Genomic DNA, 19,300 nt, shown 5'->3' with positions numbered 1-19,300 from the left:
GATAGATAGATAGAAAGTGAGACAGACAGACAGATAGATAGAAAGTGAGACAGTCAGACAGAGAGACAGACAGACAGATAGATAGATAGATAGATAGATAGATAGATAGATAGATAGATAGATAGATAGATAGATAGATAGATAGATAGATAGATAGATAGATAGATAGAAAGTGAGTCAGACAGACAGACAGACAGACAGACAGACAGACAGACAGACAGACAGACAGATAGATAGATAGATAGATAGATAGATAGATAGATAGATAGATAGATAGATAGATAGATATATAGATAGATAGATAGATAGATAGATAGAAAATGAGACAGACAGACAGACAGATAGAAAGATAGATAGAAAATGAGACAGACAGACAGATAGATAGATAGATAGAAAGTGAGACAGACAGACAGACAGACAGACAGATAGATAGAAAGTGAGACAGTCAGATAGATAGATAGATAGATAGATAGATAGATAGATAGATAGATAGATAGATAGATAGATAGATAGATAGATAGATAGATAGATAGATAGATAGATAGAAAGTGAGACAGACAGACAGACAGATAGGTAGATAGATAGAAAGTGAGACAGACAGACAGACAGAGAGACAGATAGCTTGATAGATATTTAGATAGATAGATAGAAAGTGAGACAGACAGACAGACAGACAGACAGACAGACAGACAGACAGACAGATAGATAGATAGATAGATAGATAGATAGATAGATAGATAGATAGATAGATAGATAGATAGATAGATAGATAGATAGATAGAAAATGAGACAGACAGACAGACAGACAGACAGACAGACAGACAGACAGACAGACAGATAGATAGATAGATAGATAGATAGATAGATAGATAGATAGATAGATAGATAGATAGATAGAAAATGAGACAGACAGACAGCGAGACAGACAGATAGATAGATAGAAAGTGAGACAGACAGACAGATAGATAGAAAGTGAGACAGTCAGACTGAGAGACAGACAGACAGATAGATAGCTAGATAGATATTTAGATAGATAGAAAGTGAGACAGACAGACAGACAGACAGACAGACAGACAGACAGACAGACAGATAGATAGATAGATAGATAGATAGATAGATAGATAGATAGATAGAAAGAAATGAGACAGACAGACAGAGAGACAGACAGATAGATAGATAGAAAGTGAGACAGACAGACAGACAGACAGACAGACAGACAGACAGACAGACAGACAGATAGATAGATAGATAGATAGATAGATAGATAGATAGATAGATAGATAGATAGATAGATAGATAGATAGATAGATAGATAGAAAATGAGACAGACAGAGAGACAGACAGATAGATAGAAAGTGAGACAGACAGACAGACAGACAGATAGATAGAAAGTGAGACAGTCAGACAGAGAGACAGACAGACAGATAGATAGATAGATAGATAGATAGATAGATAGATAGATAGATAGATAGATAGATAGATAGATAGATAGATAGATAGATAGATAGATAGATAGATAGATAGATAGATAGATAGATAGAAAGTGAGACAGACAGACAGACAGATAGGTAGATAGATAGAAAGTGAGACAGACAGACAGACAGAGAGACAGATTGCTTGATAGATATTTAGATAGATAGATAGAAAGTGAGACAGACAGACAGACAGACAGACAGACAGACAGACAGACAGACAGACAGATAGATAGATAGATAGATAGATAGATAGATAGATAGATAGATAGATAGATAGATAGATAGATAGATAGATAGATAGATAGATAGATAGATAGATAGATAGATAGATAGATGATGAGCTTGCATGGTTTCATTGGTAGTTGATTTAAACCATTGTTATTGTTTTGTTTTTTTTCTTCACAATTTTGTTGTTAAGTTTGTTAACCTATTGTTTTGTGAAGTCTGAAGTTCATTTTCTACTTAAAATTCACTGTTTGTGATGAAACAATTATCTGTTAATTGTTAGCATCATCATGTTTTGTGCTCCAAGTGTTCAGGTCTGCATGTGCACCTCTGGATTTTGTTTCTATTGCTGTTAATGCAAGGTGATGTTGTCTAATAAAACTACAAAGCATGCATTAAGCATTCCTGGAGAAGGTGTCAGTGTGTCATGTGGTACGTGACTATGCTAAAAAATAATTTAAATGCTATTACACTTTTAAAAGCATCACTTAATTCAATGATATACGAAGTAACATTTAAGCACTTTACTTGAGTATTTCTAATTAAAGACACAAATAATTGTGTAGCCTTTAAAATATGGTCTGTGAAATGTAATTTCTGCGTGGAAATGGTTTCCTAAGTTTTTTTGAGTAAACACCACGCCACATTATGGTGTACATCGTATTTGTTTACACCTGCATGCACTGCTACATATGTGCTTTCACTGGCGAGCAATGGGACTGTGTTCCCACCTACTTGCCCAACCTGCATGTAAGTCATTGATCTCTGAACTTTACTTTCACAAATCTCTGATGCGTTATCTGCAGCTGCTGCTACTGCTAGGCCCTCAGGGTCAGGGATTCTACATGTTTTTGTGTGTGTGTGTGTGTGTGTGTGTGTGTGTGTGTGTGTGTGTGTGTGTGTGTGTGTGTGTGTGTGTGTGTGTGTGTGTGTGTGTGTGTGTGTGTGTTTGTGTGTTACATGTTTTTTTTGACAGAGTAGGCGGCAGTGAAACTCTTTCCAAGGATAAGAGGGTACTGGTGTGGAACTGCCACTGTCTGGTTGCACACACACACACACACACACACACACACACACACGTATGTACGAGTGTGCCAAGTTGACTGTACACGTCATCTGACGTTGGGCTTCTTGCTTTTTCATCTCAGCAGTGTATTTGCAATGTACCTGTCTGGGTGTGTGTGTGTGTGTGTGTGTGTGTGTGTGTGTTTGTCCTTTCCAGACTCACTGTAGTGTGTCAGTCAAACGAGCATCTGAGTCCACATCACACACACGTCAGTTGTTTACACAACACTCTGTGTTCTGATATTCAACAGAGAGACACTTTTGAGGATTCCCCGAGAAACATTTTATTGCTCGGAGGTTTCTCTTTCATAGCTCATGGGACTTAATGGACGTCTCAGTTATATTTCATTTAAATTTCAACTTGTATTGGATGGACAGTACTATGGTACTAATATAGTAACCATGTTTAATTTTGTGGTTACTGTGATTTTACTACAAAATACCATGGTGATACTAAGGTTACTGTAGTAAAATCATGGTACATTTTTGTAAAAGGAGGTTAGGGTTAGGTTAAGGGGTAGGGGATGGTGTAGTGTGTCTGTGGTACTCTAAATAAATACAATTAACATGCTGCAGTGATGCGCTTGTACTGTTAGTATTTAATTATGTGTGCAAGTAGTATCTTCAATTATTTGTGCCAGGGTGCCAAAAAAATGTGGGAGAGACAATTGAGATGTTAAAGACGTCTTATTTGTTATTTTTCTTTTCTATGGATTGACAGAGTCATTTTGTACATCTGTAGCCGTAAGTGTCCATTCTCATTTCAAGTTATTAGATTGCATATCCTTAACATTATGTGAGGTAGGCTACTATTTACAGTGTAGTACATGTATGTATTGTGTATCATGTACAATATTACATATGTATTATACATAATGTATAGTATATATTACTATAAATGTAGGCTACTATAACAGAGCTTTTTGAATTTCCTCTAACACTCAGTGTAATGCATGAATTATAGTCAGCCTGTTTGAGGCAGAGCATGCTCAGTAGGAACATGCCACAAAACAACTTAATAATCACAAACCTTTCCAATTGTGACAATGTGCATGTGATTTCCGTGTAATCGCTGTCTGCACTGGAGGACAGCATCTTTGCTTCTGGTTATGGTGATAGGCCACTCCTCCAATTGCTGTTTGAAAACTCCTCCAGCGTGACTCATCATCGCCTCCTTTTGATCTCTCACAAGGTCCTCCATTTTCCAAAGAATTCCCTACAGTCACTGGAGCTTGGCTGCTGAATTTGCCCCAAAGTCTACTGACTCCTGAATGTGATGTATACGTTTACGGAATTCATTACTTAAATTTAGCAAGTTACCAAATTGTAGAGTATCAAGGGGCATTCACGTGACTAGCAGCCGCATTATCGAAAATATTGAAGTCTATGGAGTGAAGTGTTACCTTCCCATCGCCATGTTGTGCTTCCATCAAGCGTTGTAAACAATTTCAAATTAGACCCGTTGCTGCTTACCTTTCAAAGCAGAAGTCGACGATTACTGGACAATTCCAATGAAGTATTATTACGTGGGATATGCCGGCGGTAAAATCAAAACAAAAAAGCAGTGCTCGACGATGGCGTTGAGCATTGCGTTGACGCACTGACGCGAGACACGTAGATTCTCCCAAAGATGAAAATTCTCTCAGTATTTACTTACCCTGATGCCATCCCAGATGTGTATGACTGTCTTTCTTCAGCAGAACACAAATTTAGATTTTTAGAAGAAGATGGAGCTCTGTCAGGACATTATAATGGAAGTACACGGGTGCCAGCACTTTGACGGTCCATAAGTCACATTTAGGCAGTATAAAAGTAATCCAAGCGACTCCAGTCGATCAGTGAATCTCTTCTGACATGAATTGACAGGTTTATGTAAGAAACAAGTCAATAATTCAAATGTTTTTAACTTTAAATTGGTGCTTCCATCCAGGTCTCTGATGCGGTTTGAAATGGCCGAACTCTTGCGTGACGTTTTTGTAAATAAGCGCTGCTTGCGAATTCTCACGTGAACTTGCCGACACGCTTACGTCGTGCTTCGTGTCAGCTGCTGGCTGGAAGTGCTTTTTAAAAGTTATTAACATTTTAATTATCCATTTATTTTCTACACAAACGTATCAATTCAATGATTGATCGACTGGAGTTGCTTGGATTTCTTTAATGCTGCCTAAATGTGATTTCTGGACTGTCGTATTGCTGGTACCCGTGTACTTCCATTATAATGTCCTGACAGAGCTTCATTTGTTTTCTGCTGAAGATACACAAGGGTGCAGATTTGGCTTGAACATTGGGGGGTTGCAGCGTGAACATTTACTTGTTTCCGTTAATCATGGTATTAATATTGGGGGTTGTACTAATTGTTTTGATTATTGTTGTGATTTATTCCTGTGTAAGTTTTATTATAGGCCCTCCTAATGCTAAATAGCAGAAGCTGAAGCAAGTAAATTATTGTTCAATACAAGTTAAGCTCAGCCGACACCATTTGTGGCATAATGTTGATTGCATTTGTGCCATTAAGTGATTGGGGGCTGTTGGTAAATGTTAAAATACTGTGTTAACATGATTTTAATGGGATACAAATCACTTACAAACATTTTCTGTGTAAAGTTATATAAAAGTTTACAACTTCGTAAATCATTGTCATGACGACGTGATGCCATAAACGCTAAAATTACCATTAAAAACAACTATTTAAAAACTTTACTGTCTGTATAATATACAAGTTTTAACAGAAAAATTAATGCAAGTGCTTTTTTGAAATTATAAGCTTCACATTTCTGCCTTTAAACCCTCCAAATATTGGCTCTATTCTATTTTTGCTTTTTTTTTTCCAAGAAAAGTTGGGATGAATCGAAATCGATAGTTTATACGATAATCAACGTTATGCCACAAAAGTTGTTGATTGAGCTGAACTTCTAACATTCCTTTAACCTTTATCAAAAATATGAATTGTTCTGTATGACACTGTATAAAATGTAAAACAAATCCACTTGTTACCGTAAAGAGCAATTCCTGCCTGGAATTGGCAAGAGAATTAATTTTTTTAACATTTTTTTTAATGTAACCTAATGAATTAAGGTTGATACAGTCATATTAAATTATATCTTTTACTTGAATAAAATCACATTATTTAGATGTTCCCAGTAAACAAGTTAATTTAGATGTTACCACATGAATCACACTTTCAGGTGACCTGACAACATTTCTACAGTGTGTAAAGGAGACACAGGGAGACACAGTGAGAGAAAGTGCAGAAATTGTCCTTTTTTTTGGTCATCCACCACACTTAGGGTATACAACACAAACCATTGATCATTGATGCAGCTCTGAGCTCCATTGACATGTCTGGCATAGCTGAAATTCAACACTTTTCTGTTTACTAGGCCCCCATGTGGCCCAAAACTCCATTTTCCATCCCTTAACACAGATATAATATACATCCATTGTTTAGAGAGCTATCATATTAGACCCAAAGACATCTCTGTAGCCTTTCTGGATGTTGTCAGAATGAGTTAGACAAAAATAAGCATTGTTTTCTAAGATAGCCAGTTTATTGTCAAATGAAGCATGCTTTCATGGGATTTCCTTTTCTTTTTTACTCTCCTTTTATGGTAGGGTTTTGGCTTTACTTTAATTCCTTTTAAAGCTTGTAGTATACAATAGACAACAAATGAAACATCACTATAAAATATTATCCATCTGAAAGATGTGAAGTGCATGCAAAGAAATGTGAATAATTTTGTGGTTCTTTTTTTTATTCTTTAAGGTGTTCCATAAGAGTTCTATAGTGTCCCTATTCAGCTTTCCCTGGCTGGACGTTTTGCTGCCATGTTTTAGGAAGGCTGTGTGTTTATGATAAGTGACAGTTGTGACACAGGAATGTTTAACAGCAAGCAGAATATCAAGGAAGTGTGTTGTCTGTGTGTATGTGTGTAGACATGCATGCGAATGTGGGTGCATGTGTGTGTAAAGTCTCCCATCTCTTGCAGTCGCCTCTTAGAGCAAGGCTGCTCTATATTTATATTTACAATACTGTACAACTTTTTTTTAATGCCTCTTTTCTTCCTTGTTGTCATTATTACACTGTTTTAACAGGTCATAATATCCAGTTTGTTGTGAATTATCTTATAAAGATGGATTTTAACATTCAAAACAGCATTTTAAAACAGAAAAAAAATGGAATTACTTTGTTTGGTGGATTGGCTTTTTTTATCACTCTATTATCTGATCCTAAAATTGTCTTTGTCTTCAATGGTGAAGAATTCCGATCAAAGTTTTCCCCCTTCGTTAAATACTTTAGGGAATTTTCAAACGTCGTGAAGTATGGCTGTAATGCCCCAAGATTTGTTCTCCCTGAAAAGAAATCATAAAGTAAAAATATATTAAACTACAGAGCAACCTTGCTTTGAGAGGTTTAATTCTTACTATATGCTTTCTAGCATTCCTTTGATTGGTATTTCTTTATATAGTAGCCATGTTCATGCATTAAAAAGCATTTTTCTTTCTAATTCGCTTGTGACTACAGGGCTTTGGTTCAAATCCATGGGGCATTACTTTGTAACAACAAACAGAATCAAATTCGAAATCGATGTCAGAAAGAAAGCAAGACATGTGCAAGGAGTTGGTTTTGGTATCTGTTCGATCTGTCATGTCATATCAAGTGTGAGCAGAAGTTTGATCCTGATAAGCAACATACAAATGGTTGGTGTAATGAAAAATAAAACTCTTGTAAAGCAAAGTATTTTTTTATTCACACAAATTTAATAAGATATAACAACTTGTTTGGTCCATAAATATTTAGGGGAAATAGTTTCTATACACCATCTTTTCAAGAAACAAGGAAACATGGACAATCTTGATAGAACACGTACTGTACTATTAACACGAAGATCAATATATATGATTCTCGGATTTACCAACTAGATCTGAAAGAGTGCACAACTGCTTTCTATGACATCGCTGCCCCCTTGTAACAGAATACACCATTAAAAAGATCTTCAAAAAATCTGATGAAAAACAGAACGGTACAAAACTAGTTCCAAGGATGTAAATCATTGAACAAACAAACATGTATCTCCTGAATTTCACTAACTCTCTCCAAGTTATCGCATAAGGCACATAGTAGAACTGAGTTAAGCATCTACTTCATGAAGTAGATCTAGTGTACCACTTTGTTCTACAACAGAACAAATTTGTCATCACACAAGGAAATGTTACACCCTAGCAAAGAGCCCGGCCGATCTTAAACTATCCCGCACTTGAGCCTCCAAGCCCACAATAAATAGTTTTTTTTTTTGGTCTGTTTAAAGAATTAAAAAGCATATGCTTGAATATTGAGCAGGGGGAAGAAAATAAGTGACTGATTTCTCCTCCTCTAATTAGCCTGAATTCTGAATTTTTCAAATTTATTAGATCAAGAAGAGCTTAGCATTCCCAAATCACAGTCATATGCATCTTACTGGGTTTCCATCTAGTTAGTGAGCATTTATTTGCTTATCCTTGAAAATAGAATCTACAGAATTGATTTTCACCACTTTGTGGTAAGATTCGATGGTAATATTTTGAACAGCTATCACTCAGTTGTCTCAGTGACAGAATGAACCTAAAGTGAGGTTACAGCATCCACCTGGCATTTGAGTTATGACTTGAGGGCTACTGTGATATAAAAAGTCTAGAATGATCGCCGTTTGCTAGAACCTAAAACATTCCCTATTCAACAAATGGAATTCTGTTAAATCCTGCAGAATACAAGAGATCGCAGTTCAAAATATCTTCAAATCTGGAATACGATTTTTTTGTTGTTGCTTAAATTATATTTAAATTTTATATACTAGAAATGCATGTATGCTTATGTACTGTATGTACATTTTTTTGTATATCTGGTGGGTTCTTAAAGGAATATTTTTGGTTCAATACAAGGCATAATGTTGTTTACTACAAAAAAAAAAAAAAAAAAAAGTGACTCATCCCTCCTTTTCTTTAAAAAAATTATCAAATTGAGTTGACAGTAAGGCACTTACAATAGAAGTGAATGGGGCCAATTTTTGGAGGGTTTATAGACAGAAATGTGAAGCTTATAATTTTATAAAAGCCCATACATTAATTATTCTGTTAAAAAGTGTATAATATGTTAGCTTTACAATTGTTTAAATTGTAGTTTTAGGGTACAAGGCTTTATAGAGTTAAGACGTCATGGCAACAAAGTTGTAAAATTGGATATAATATTATTAGTAAATGTTAATCAGTGATTTTCTCGCTCTAAAATCATGTTTACATGCATATTGTTTATGTCTTGTGAATATAATTTTAAAACGGTGAGTATTTTACTATTTACAAACTGGCCTATTCACTTCCATTGTAAGAGCCACGCTGTACTAAGTGCCAAAAAAAAAGGAGGGACGTGCCGAAATAATTTTTTGTGGTAATCAACATTGTCACAAATGCTCCCGATTGAGCCTGACTTAAAAATATTTATTTAATGTGTTACGGAAAACTGAAAATCACGTTGTTTTTTTTTTGTTTTTTAGAGAAGTAAAAAAACACAAACTCTGAATATCAATTGTATAAGTGCTCACTGTGCCAATTTAAGCACTTCCCAGATCTAAAAGTGTTAACACAAAAACAAGTACTATAATCTCAGCTGCCACGTGGTTGCAAATGCTACACATTTAGTAGGTCTTCTTGTCATTCATTTTTGTTTACATTATTTTCCAAAGGTCTGTTTCGGTTTGCCGAAGGGGGTATTTTGTAAAGCGCAAAAAGAAAAAGATAAAAAAAAGTCAAATCTGAAAATAAAGGGGGATAAAAGACAAATCCGTGTTAGAAAAGGTTTGTCAAGGTAGTTTGTGGGGGACTCCCAGATTCATGGCTGTCCAAACTAGAGGTCACTGATGTTACTACGGTGATAGAGGGATTGGTCAGGTCAGTTAGTGTGGTGGCCGTGCTGGGTGGGGTCATAGCACCGCTGTCGGAAGAGGGAGGTGGAAGTGACGTGCCGTCAGCCTTATCAACAACCCCATTCTCCTGCCGCAAAACGTTCCTTCTGAATTTGGCCCGTGCGTTTTGGAACCAAACCTGCAAACCAATCCCAGTGTCTTTACTCTTTTTGTGCTTGCTTCGAATTATTGTCATATTTTTGTCTTTACTTATAATGTATCTGAATATCATTTTATTTCAAAGTTTACTACTAATAAACAAAACCACAGTGTAAGGAGCTTATGAAGAAATGCAGTATAAGTATCGATAGGCGCTAATAGGCCTCAACAATATATTGCTTTGGAAAATATACAAATAATGGACCATTTTCCAAATCCACAGGCTAATCCAAATTTGAGCGCCTTTAATTAGTGTCTGTATGATGCTTGGTGTCTATTTCTACACATTTTAAGGTATTTTTTTAAGGTTCCTCATTGGACTCGGTGCACCAGTATTGCCCATGGAATTAAGCCTCCATTTAAAAATGCTTAGAATCAAATGAAGTATGTTGGACTAACACTAACAACTTCTAGCTATTGCCTTGCAACATGTGTAAATAAATGACTTAACAACCAAAAATGACCCTGTGTTAACGATGAATAAAAACTGAAAGGATGCGATGAGAATATTGGTATGGATGTGAGATAGGTCAATGCTTACCTGAAGAACTCTCTTGGTCAGGCCTGTCTTTTGGGCAAGTTGTTTTAAGTCCTTGGCGTCAGGGTTGTGGTTTATGGCAAAGTAGGACTTCATGGTCCGAAGCTGATGGTGTTTAAACGATGTACGCATGCGTTTGGATTTCTGGGAAGGAGGGTAGGGCTGTTGATCCCGATCCAAATGGTCTGCTTCGTTTTCATTACAACCTGAGTGTCAAGAACAGGGCAGAAACAAAGAACTGTGAAAACGAGATTGACCCAAGATTGAATAAGATTATATTTATTTCTATAGCCTACATGTATGGTCATATAAACTCTACATCGGTTACAATGCAATGCGATACATATAAAGCTTGTGATACAATCAAGAACTTCAATAATATTGGGTGACATAAGCATATTTACATATGTAAGAGAGCAGAGAAAACTGGTATTTAAAAGAGACAATTCAAACATTTTCAATACTTAGTACAGTTGTATTTAACTTCATATGCATGATTACGAGAATACAAAGCACCTTGTTCTTTAAATTGCAAAGGTGCCTTTAAAGAGATATTGAGTGGACAATCATGTAAGTTAGTGTCATTTAAAGTGATCTATATTCCTGAATATTCACTGACAGATATCACTAATATTACATAAAGTTAACTCAACTGCTTGAAAGACACAATTACAAATTATTACAAAACTCATCCGATTTGTGTTTTTTTTTTTTTTTTTTGTGTGTGTGTGGGAGGGGGGTTCTAAATGAATTGTGGCGCCCAATTACCCTGCATTTGAAACTTCATTTAATTTTCAATTCATCTTAATTTACCGCGCTCGATAATTTATGACGTTTGAAAATGTATCGCTATTAATACCTGCAAACTGCATATTAACCCGTGCCCAAAAAAAACTAATAAAAAACCAATGCTGACATCATTTATTATTTGAAACGTGACAGTTTTAATGGTTGAAACCTTATGCAGTACACTGCTCAAATTGATTAATGTGGTAATTAATTAGATTAATGCTCTATTTACTTTTGTATTTACAGCAGTGATAATACCAAATGCAAGCAAGAATTAATTTGAACATTGTTACTAGGAGCTCGTGAACAAAATGTTCTGATTCATGTTGCCTTCACGACCCACATTCCATTTATGCCACCAGAGGTCTCTATCTGCAAATATCTATGCAACAAGTCGATCGTTGCATATAGTTTTATATCTCATTTGAATGCTATGAACGCTATATAATGTTCAAATGCAATATATAGGCCTATATATATAACGTGCAGCACGTTACAATCACGAAAATGAAATTAGATAACAAAATAAGCGCTAACATCTATATTTTTATAACTAGGCCTATATACTACAATGTAATTGCATTTCAATGTGCAATATTTTAAATGTAATAATAATAAAGTTAAAATAAGTTTAAAAGTAAAAACGTTTATATGTAAAACAATAATAGGGTGGAGAAAAAGAGACAATAAATTAGAAAAAGATTGCTGAGAAAAAATAATAAAACAAACATAAATTGAAAAACTGAACCACGGGTAATATTAAATAGCCTATATATAAAAAGCTAAAGAAATAATAATAACAGTCTAATAATAATAATGCTAATAATGCAATCAATTGCAAGTTTTTACACAGAAATTATATTAACGATATAGCTGGAAACTATACTGACGACCGCTTAATTTTGGAAGACAAACTTCAAGTGTAGGTCTATAGAAAATAATACTAACTTCACAACAGGACGGTGTGTTGAAGAATCTATAAAACGTAAAACTGTTTAAATTCGGATTGTTCTGCGTGCATGTAATAATGTCGTAAGCGAATTGTGTGCACCCTTGTGTCCTGAGAACATCGATGACCTTAATGTGGCTGAATCAGAGTTGGCTGAGAGCCAGAGATTCCGACGTCAAATTCAATTAACGGAGAACAATTAACAGGCAGATTACCCTTATTTCTCTCCATTCACGAAGAACGGCAGAAACTTGGCACACAAAGCCAAATTTTTCCAAGCAGACAGTAATTGTAACAGCCCCAACAAAACAGGCGCAGCGGGGATGCATTATGACGTTCTGTGTCTGAATTGAAAAAATAAATTAAAAAAAATATCTAATAAAAATAATAATTCGAGGAACGTGAAATAATGCGGGCCCGCTGATCAAATAAGGGCATATATATGTGCCTGTCGGCAATTGATATTCAATTGCTAAGGTCCCTGAACGTGGGGTTGGGTCATGAGTTCACCCCTGAGAGATGTTCTAATGAGATGTTTGATGACGCACTAATGAGCTAGGCCTATAATTAATCAGCTCCAATCAACAACAAGAGAAACCCGGCGGTAATTTTGACTTACTTAATAAGCTTGACTGCTGCAGCACGCACTGTTGTGAAAATGAAATCAGATACCAAAATAAGCTCTAATCTACAACTATATTATTATTACTATATTACTATAGGCCTAATGTAATTGTATTATATGTACAATAATTACAATGTAATAATAATAATGGTAATAGGCCAACAATAAGCTATTATGCAAATGATTAGCTATAAGTTGTTCGTTAAAATTGTTCAGCGCTTATTACACTATATAGCACAAACAATGTCATACAAATTGTTACTAAAATGGAAGTAGGCTACTTGAGGCCACTTTGTTTTATTTTTGGTCATCATTCATCTATCCTTATTATCTGTCTTCAACTGGGCCATTGAACTGAATAATAGTAGCCTAGAAGAATATTAATAATAGTATATTAATAATAGTCATCTTTAATATCGGTCTTCAATTGGGCCATTGAACTGCTACTGATAAACATCTCACCTGAGTTGTAACTGCCGATATCTATCCCCATCGCTGGACTCTTTCTCTTCCGAGGTCTTCCTTTCTGCACCGTGCCGGTGCCATTGAAGTAAGGCAGCGCGAGCCCTCCGCCTTTGGATGCTAATTCAGCGTAGTTCAATTGAGGGTGATACTCTCCCTGAATAATGGTCTCGAAGTGAACCCGGCAGTAAACTAAGTTGTTTTTCATGCCAAAATGGTCACCCGTGGTCAGTGTTTTGTTGCATGTGGTGCAGGTGAAGCAGCTCAGATGGTATACAGAGTCCCTGGCACGCATCACCATTTCTGAGGCAGAGATCCCGAGGTGGCAGCGGGCACATCTCTGCACGGAGAACCTTCTGAAACAGTAAACGTCATTTATAATCAAAGAAATATAATATAGATCACTAACCCTTTATAATAACTTTCATTAAATCACGAAAAAGGTTTTAGACCTTCAAATATGAAATATGAAAGTTTCTCATTGGTTTTGAATACACATTAACTAATGATCTGTTAAGGATTAGCCTAAAATGAAGTAATGTTTCTTATTGTTATTAATGAAAGTTATTTTGCAGTGTTACTAGTACATTTAGGTGTCAAGTGGCTTTCCACTTTATGTATATAATGTAGTACTTTTTTGTAATAATTTTTGCTCACAAAATTATTTGCTAACATAACATTAGGCCTATTAGCATAGCTTTGAGCCCAAAAGTATTTTGAAGAGATTAGCCTAGATTTTCCTTTAAAATGAAATTGTTTTGGTCGTTTTGGTTGGCCATAAAACTGTTAGCTTTTATTATTATTATTATTATTTACACACATTTTAAACATTTTAGTCATTATTTAATGTAAGCATGAATTAATTACATGTGCATTAAGACCAGCTTGGGTTTAAACTCAATCACTCCAGGTCATTATCAATAGCTTGCTTTTTTGCTCTGCTGGCACCACTTTTTAAAGTTTTGTAATCTCTCTTTGTGTGTCAAATTGTTTTTATATTTGTCACAACACGTATCTAACCCTACTAACTATAAGGCCTACTAAACAGGCCTAGTACTACATTATTCAAGCCTCAAAGTGTGCTCTTACCTGTAGTAATCCTCTTTGCAGTAAATGCTGCCATCCTTTGCGAAACACGTCAGCTCGGACTCGAGGGCCAGTTTACATTCACAACACTTTAGACACCGTAAATGCCACTGTTTATCAACGGCGAGTAAGTAGTATCTGTCGGAGATTTTGCCACCGCAGCCGGCGCACAAGGCAGGCTTCTCTGGACTCATGGAGGGCATCGTCTTCAAGAAATACAAAATAAATAAAGCAAAAGTGATGGTGTGAGTGAAAGTTTACGAGCTGATGATCAAAATATCTCACATTCATTGGTTTGACGTGTTTATAACAAAATATAACTGTAGACTGATTAAATTAAATCGTATGCATGTGGGCGTTTTTCCATGTTTGACTGTCAACAGAATGAGAACTGCATGTTTGAACCGATTTACTAAATCAAAAGTAGATGCTATGCATGGCTCCACCCACTTAATTTAAGATGTGTAAAATGTACTTTGCAATTATATAATAATTAAAAAAAATGAATAGCCTATAATGATGATGAGAATAATAATAATAACGACGACTATAATATTAGCCTAATAGTTGAAAAAAATCCGTATTAGCCTATACAATTTATTTGACAAATGATAGGCCTAATTTTTCGTACTGGATATGATTTATTTTTTATTTTTTTGTATGGTACTAGATGCTCGTTATTATAGCCACAAAAAAATATATATATATATAAAATATATATATATCCGACATTAAACTTATTTTCGGCTCAGCGATGCTTTTTGGAAGTTGGTTACAAGCTGTTACGAGTGCCGAAAAACGGGGTGCTAAAGTTGAACAATTTAAGGAGACCCCAAATGTAGCCAAATAGAAAATATCCGGTTAAATACCAAATCCTACCGTCTCTCGCCCGTTCATCTGTACGGTTTTAGCCAGGCGAGACTCCGTTTTAGATCTCCTCTCCATCTCCTCCATGATCCCTTGAATATGATCCCCAGAGATGCCGTGGAAAAGCATGGCTGCTGGACGCAAAGTGCAACTGTTTTCTTTCACCTTGCACCCCACAACTTCCATATACAGCTTGCCGGATCCTTAAAACATCCGAAATGATCTGCACCAACAAATTCACACAAATGCAATAAATATCTTTATCAGAGCAGACAGATAAGGTGGAATTTGTTGGCAGGATCCAGTCCACTTCTCCAATGTCTTGCTAAGCAGGAGGGGGGTAAAAAAGTATAGTCCGGACGATATAAAGCAAACCAGAAGTCTGAAGGATGTTTACGCGTCAGATTACAGATAGTCCCAATCTCCTACTGGGGATCCGAATGCTTGAAAGTCAGGTTTGGGACTGTGTGTGTTAGGGATCCTGTGTCCTATTTGTGAAGAGAGCAAACGCCTGCCCAGCTTGGGTAATTGGGTAGGAGGAGTCCTCCCTCTCTCCAATGCCACTGATTTCTATTCACCAACAAAGACCTGTCACTCTCTCTTCAAACCGGTGGTGATGGGCAACACGAGCGTGGAAAGCACTTGGTATAGACCTTTTACTTCTTTTAAGCTGGTGTTTTGCCACTTTGTCAATTTTTGTAAGGGTTTCTTTTCTTTCCTCCCATTAAGGGTTTATTTGAACTTTTACTTAAATGCATTTCTGCTTTGCCTTTTTACTAAATAGCAAGTTACAGTCTTGTAATTAAATAAGTATTGAATTAATGAGTACTGGGAATACTGAAAGTCATGCCATTTAAATAGCCTAATGTTGCGTCTTCGTGAGAAATTGGATGTAGCTTTGGAATTTTTCCTGTTGTGTCGCGTTTTGCTTTTTGTAAATGACAGGCTATTGATTGTAGTTGAAAGCGTGGATGTCTGACAACCCATCTGTAATTTAAACTCCTGAAACAGTTGCATCTTTCAGTTTCGTTTCAGTTCAGAATATAGGCAGGTTCAGAATATAGGCATACAACTAGGCAAAGGCCTTCAAAATTCAATTTGATATTACTTGTGTGGCAGCAGTGTATTTTCTAATAGTGCTAATTAGAAGAAAGTCAAAATAACAAACCACGTTTATTTTGAAATGTAAAATTAAATGGCATAAATTCAGAAATAATTGAATAGGCTCATATATAATAGTCTAAAAAAACTAACATGAAAGTGGACCAAAGATCGAAATGAAGCTGCGATGGTGGCATGATTTCAAATGTTGTCAAACTGCCATTAAGGTGTGTGTGTGTGTTTGTTTGTGGGAGAAACAGATAGAAAGAAGGAGAGAGTGAAAGAAGGGGGAGCGATGATGTTAGGAGGAGATTCTTTGATTTTAAGATAACGGTGTCAAATGTCAAATGTATCTCAAATGCGAGTTTCTTTTATATTTGACTCCATACAAGGAATCGTATAGCTGCCATTAAATGCAAATATTTAAATGTAGTAAATATGCAACGATTAGCACCTAGACAGCGAATCCAAACCATCTAACATAATGATAGACTCTCAATGTATGCGATTTGAATTCAGCTCATTTTATTGATGCCTTTACATTTTTGCATAATGCCCGTTTTATTTCTTCTTCAATTTTACGAATTATACTACCATGAACATAGCATTCTCACATTTTATTTCATTTATTTATTTATCATTTTAAAAATTAAGATTTGCCATCTTTTTGTTTTATAAATCAGCGGGACTTCAGGTTTCAATGTTAATAAAATTTGGAAATCTCACTGGGTTTGACAGATAGCTGCTTTCTTGACATTTGTTCGTTCTCTTTGCTTCATTCTTCCATTTCTTCCTTGGTTAATTAGCCTTGGAATACATTATATTCGTTAAAAAAATAAATAAAATAAAAACATATATATTTTGTATTATTATTTATTCGTGCCCTAATAAATCACTATTCAGGAACTATTTCTCCCAGTTGAAGAAATCCATAAATTAGTTTGGTAGCTACTTAAGAGATCTAAAAGCTCCTCATCGTGCTTCTCCTTTCGGAGGTAATTATCAATCTGTCAACTTGATTCAAATTTACGGAAAAAAACCCCCAAAAGGTTGGCTAGGCTATATCGCACGTAAATAAAAGACAAAATGATCTGTATGAGAGCAGTGCGTTTTAATTTGATCAAACTGAAAACATTTTTAACACAAAACCCCAAATGTGAACATCTAAAATACAATAGGCTTAATATAACCCCTTTTGCATAAGTCTTCAAAGCAGACTACACTGTCAGTGTTTGTAATCTGTCTGTATAATGCGATGTAATTGCTATTTAATTTACATTTTGTCTATCTCAGTATTTTACAAGTGAATTTTTCATCGAAAACATTAGTTTATTGTGTATAGCCTCACTAGATCCATAGTGTATTTAAGCAACCAATGATTTACTCTTGTAATAAGCCTAACTTATCACTGTGTCAGCAAATTGGGTTATTTTCTTAAGCAAAACATATGTTTTATGCACTATATTGCCTATAGTTTTCATTAAGAGGACCACGTGTCTCGCGCCTCTTTTAAACGAATAATAAGCAACTGCTGTCACAGTTAAATATTAATTGTAATATTTCAGTTTATTTATATTAATAACACAATTGGTCATCATTATAATTGAATAACGAAACAAATAAACCAAACTTGCTTCAATCGTCCAAATTGATACAGGTTCGGACTCAACATAGCCTATGCACAACATCCGCAAAAAACAAAAAAACAAAACAAAAAAACAAATTCGATCATCAGTTAATTCTTACGTTGCATTGATCTTTACCTGTCTCACATGTCATATGTGCAAATTGCATTTGGAAACCACGCCAGTTATGCAAACCTGCAAAATGTATCCTCCTTGATTAGAAGCAGTACACCAATGCACCTATAAACAACACAAAAAGCGATTTTACCGTGAGCCGGTGGGCGCCGTCCTAAAGCCCAAGCTGTGAGAAAGGTATGGACGAAGTGCAGACGGCGGCGGGGGGTAAGATAAGAGCGATCTACCAGCAGATGGGGGCTGTTCCTTGTGTCTCGCATCCCAGAGTGAGTGTCAATTACAACAAATCCAGCGCGAGCACCTAACATACATGCGCGCGAATATGAGCCTACATTAGTTTAATCATACACACTGGGCCCGCTCGAGATGTGCTGGTAAACATGTAAGCTACAGATAGAAAAATGTTCTCCGTTTCCTCTTTATAACCGTTTTAACTATTAAACGTTTGTTAATTAGTTGGTTTGATATGATATTGATGTCATATGATGACACATTTCCTAAATTGCTCTTCCAGGAGCAATGACCAATAAGCAGAGACTCAGTGTCACCCACAAACACTAAACACCCAAATGTACGTAACTGATGATAAAAATAAGAAGAATCCCATAAAATATAATGAAATATGATTGGTCATGCAGGGAATTGTGGGAACGCACAATTCTAACAATTTTAACAATAATTTACAGTAAAAAATTATGTCTCTAGTTAAACAATGATTTTTGTTTTTTACCATTAATTATACAGGATTCATTTAATTTAATTAATTATACATACATTTTACATCTATTTGACATTTTATTGTAAAAACTACCGTATTGTCTTTTAAAATATATTTAAAAAATGTTACTGTATATTTTACAGTTCATGTTCATTAATCAATTGACGTTTTATTTCTGTAGCACTATTACAGTCTTTTACTGTTAAAATTACAGACATATTTTTACAGTGATGCTAAGCTCAGGCCACAGCATTTGTGACATGATATAGATTACCACAAAAAATGTTTTGACTCGCCCCTCCTTTTCTTTAAAATAAGCAAACATCTGGGTTCCAGTGAGGCACTTTCAATGGAAGTGAATGGAGGTCAATCTGTAAACGTTAAAATACTCACTGTTTCAAAAGAATAGCCATAAGACGTAAACAATATGCGTGTTAACACATATTAACTTTTTCTGTGTAAAGTTATAGCCAATTAGTTCATTGCCATGACGATTTATTGTCAACAAACCCTAAAACGACTGTAAAAATGACTATTTAAACAACTTTA

At 35.5% G+C, this 19,300-nt stretch overlaps 1 protein-coding gene across 5 annotated transcripts in view; it reads right to left on the bottom strand.

Moving 5' to 3' along the window:
• Window positions 1–6,312: 6,312 nt before the first annotated feature.
• The window catches only part of lhx9 (LIM homeobox 9), a 30,239-nt gene continuing 17,251 nt past the window's right edge, over window positions 6,313–19,300 (bottom strand). Inside the window, exons 1-6 of one of the 5 annotated variants that reach the window (XM_052124232.1) lie at window positions 18,167–18,200; window positions 15,185–15,395; window positions 14,309–14,511; window positions 13,220–13,575; window positions 10,398–10,600; window positions 9,108–9,836 (exon numbers count right to left, since the gene is read on the bottom strand). In XM_052124232.1, coding sequence (XP_051980192.1) covers window positions 9,582–9,836; window positions 10,398–10,600; window positions 13,220–13,575; window positions 14,309–14,511; window positions 15,185–15,358 — 1,191 coding nt within the window. In that variant the 5' untranslated portion in view covers window positions 15,359–15,395; window positions 18,167–18,200 and the 3' untranslated portion in view covers window positions 9,108–9,581. Of the gene's footprint in view, window positions 7,116–9,107; window positions 9,837–10,397; window positions 10,601–13,219; window positions 13,576–14,308; window positions 14,512–15,184; window positions 15,654–18,166; window positions 18,227–19,300 lie in introns of those variants that run through there. The other 4 variants (XM_052124235.1, XM_052124233.1, XM_052124234.1 and 1 more) reach the window with 4 other exon arrangements.

The sequence above is a fragment of the Xyrauchen texanus genome, chromosome 50, assembly GCF_025860055.1.
Source record: "Xyrauchen texanus isolate HMW12.3.18 chromosome 50, RBS_HiC_50CHRs, whole genome shotgun sequence".
Lineage (NCBI taxonomy): Eukaryota > Metazoa > Chordata > Actinopteri > Cypriniformes > Catostomidae > Xyrauchen > Xyrauchen texanus.
The sequence above is the reverse complement of the archived record's forward strand: the minus strand, read 5'-3'. Positions and strand labels throughout refer to the sequence as shown.